General features: G+C 40.3%; 1 protein-coding gene across 1 annotated transcript; it reads right to left on the bottom strand.

Moving 5' to 3' along the window:
- Window positions 1–262: 262 nt before the first annotated feature.
- Window positions 263–1,355, bottom strand: LOC133979354 (transmembrane protein 252-like). Its single transcript, XM_062417866.1, has 2 exons — window positions 1,090–1,355; window positions 263–524 (listed from the first exon to the last, which is right to left on the bottom strand). The coding sequence occupies exons 1-2, from the start codon at window positions 1,353–1,355 to the stop codon at window positions 263–265; spliced, it is 528 nt and encodes a 175-aa protein (XP_062273850.1).
- Between the last annotated feature and the right edge of the window lie 240 nt (window positions 1,356–1,595).

Raw genomic sequence — 1,595 nt, 5'->3', positions numbered from 1 at the left:
TAAATACCTTCAGGCTGCAAAAGGCCTGTGGACATAGGGTCAGCTCAGACATTAGAGTTCAGAGGTTTGGATTCAAGGTACAAAAATGATGTCAACACGTTACTGTGGTCCATCATTTGGCTGCTGAGTGATCCAACCACATTTGAAGGCATCTCCCACTTTTCTGGAAGTTTCTTTCTTAGTTTATTTAGGAAGTCATGTCCATCTCAAATTGGCATTCCTCCCTTTTCGCTCAACCTGTTAGTCAAAATCATCTTTTCCTTCAGCGTCCAGACAAAGTTGCCATCTGCTCTTCTGCATCCACCTGTTCCTGCAGCATGTGCGCCACCTGACTGTAAGGAGGAGGCTGCTCCCAGCTCCATGTGCAGTCTGGAACCTCTGAGCTGTCCTGGCTGTAGAGCGGAGGAGCCACGTTTATCACTACATGCACCCCCCCTTCACTCACGACCACAAACTCAGGGGCTTTATCCAAAGAGACATGGCTGCCCTCGGACTCCTCATACGATGGAGGGAAGGAGCTGGGTCTAAAAAGACAGGGGAGGAAAAAAACAGTAGTTTTATTTTAGTTAAGCTTTATTCTGTTGAACTTTAAATGAGTCAGAGTTATTATGCCCCTAGCCAGATGTTAAAAAGGCACAATATAAAAGAGAATAATAGTTGAAATAAAGTGTAATACATAAAAATGTATATGGGAGAATTTCTATTTGTAGAGATCTGATGCTAAGACAAAAAGCAAACATTTGTTTGAAGTTCTTCTTCCTCTCTTTTGGAGAGGAAGAATAACTGATATTTTTTACTGTTATAGTAAGTATTTTCCTAAAGTAATTAAATTACAAAAAAGCAAATTGTTTTAATAGAACCAGGTTATTTTCTTTATTTTTTTAAATATGTCTTGTTTCTCTTGTAAAGCGAGTCCAGGTGCTATGTAATTCAGTGTTTTTAAACAGTAAGCTATTTTATCATCGTAATTATTCAAATTTCTATTATTGCCTGTATTCATTATCCATAAATGCAGGAAATGATAGAAATGTGCATTTTGCTGTTGTTCACATAATATTAATTTTTAAGGGATGGTACCAGCAGTCTTACCTTTCAATAGTATAAACCTGGATGTGCTGTTGGTGTCTTCCTCTCTGGTACCTCTTGCTCTTTATGCTGTGGCAGAGGGTCCAGAAGACCCCAACTAGGACCACAAGGAAGCCGGTCACAATCATGATATATGAAGGGATGACGCTCCAAGTGTTCTCTGGGTCGTTCTCCATGGATACCAGGTAGGCCCCCATGCATATCAACGCAAATCCCATGCCTGGCAGGACCATACGGGCCAGAGAACATATGTGCTTCTTCACATTCATGATTCATTTACCTCACTTGTTGTTGTCTTTATTGGATTTTCCAGATGCACTTTTCCTCTTTTTTCTGTTTTCAGGTGGAGAGAAGTACCTGATTATACTGGTATCAGACAGGAAGTTAGTAGTAGTAGTAGTCTTGTAGTTTGATTGGTTTAGTGCCTGTTCAGAAGAGACCATGTCAGACTTGCCTATAGCGTATATAAATCCTCTCACCAAGTTTGAGTACCAACAAATTAGCTGCAG

This window comes from Scomber scombrus, chromosome 4, assembly GCF_963691925.1.
Source record: "Scomber scombrus chromosome 4, fScoSco1.1, whole genome shotgun sequence".
Classification (NCBI taxonomy): domain Eukaryota; kingdom Metazoa; phylum Chordata; class Actinopteri; order Scombriformes; family Scombridae; genus Scomber; species Scomber scombrus.
Note: the sequence above shows the minus strand (reverse complement) of the source record. Positions and strands in the feature narration are given on the sequence as shown.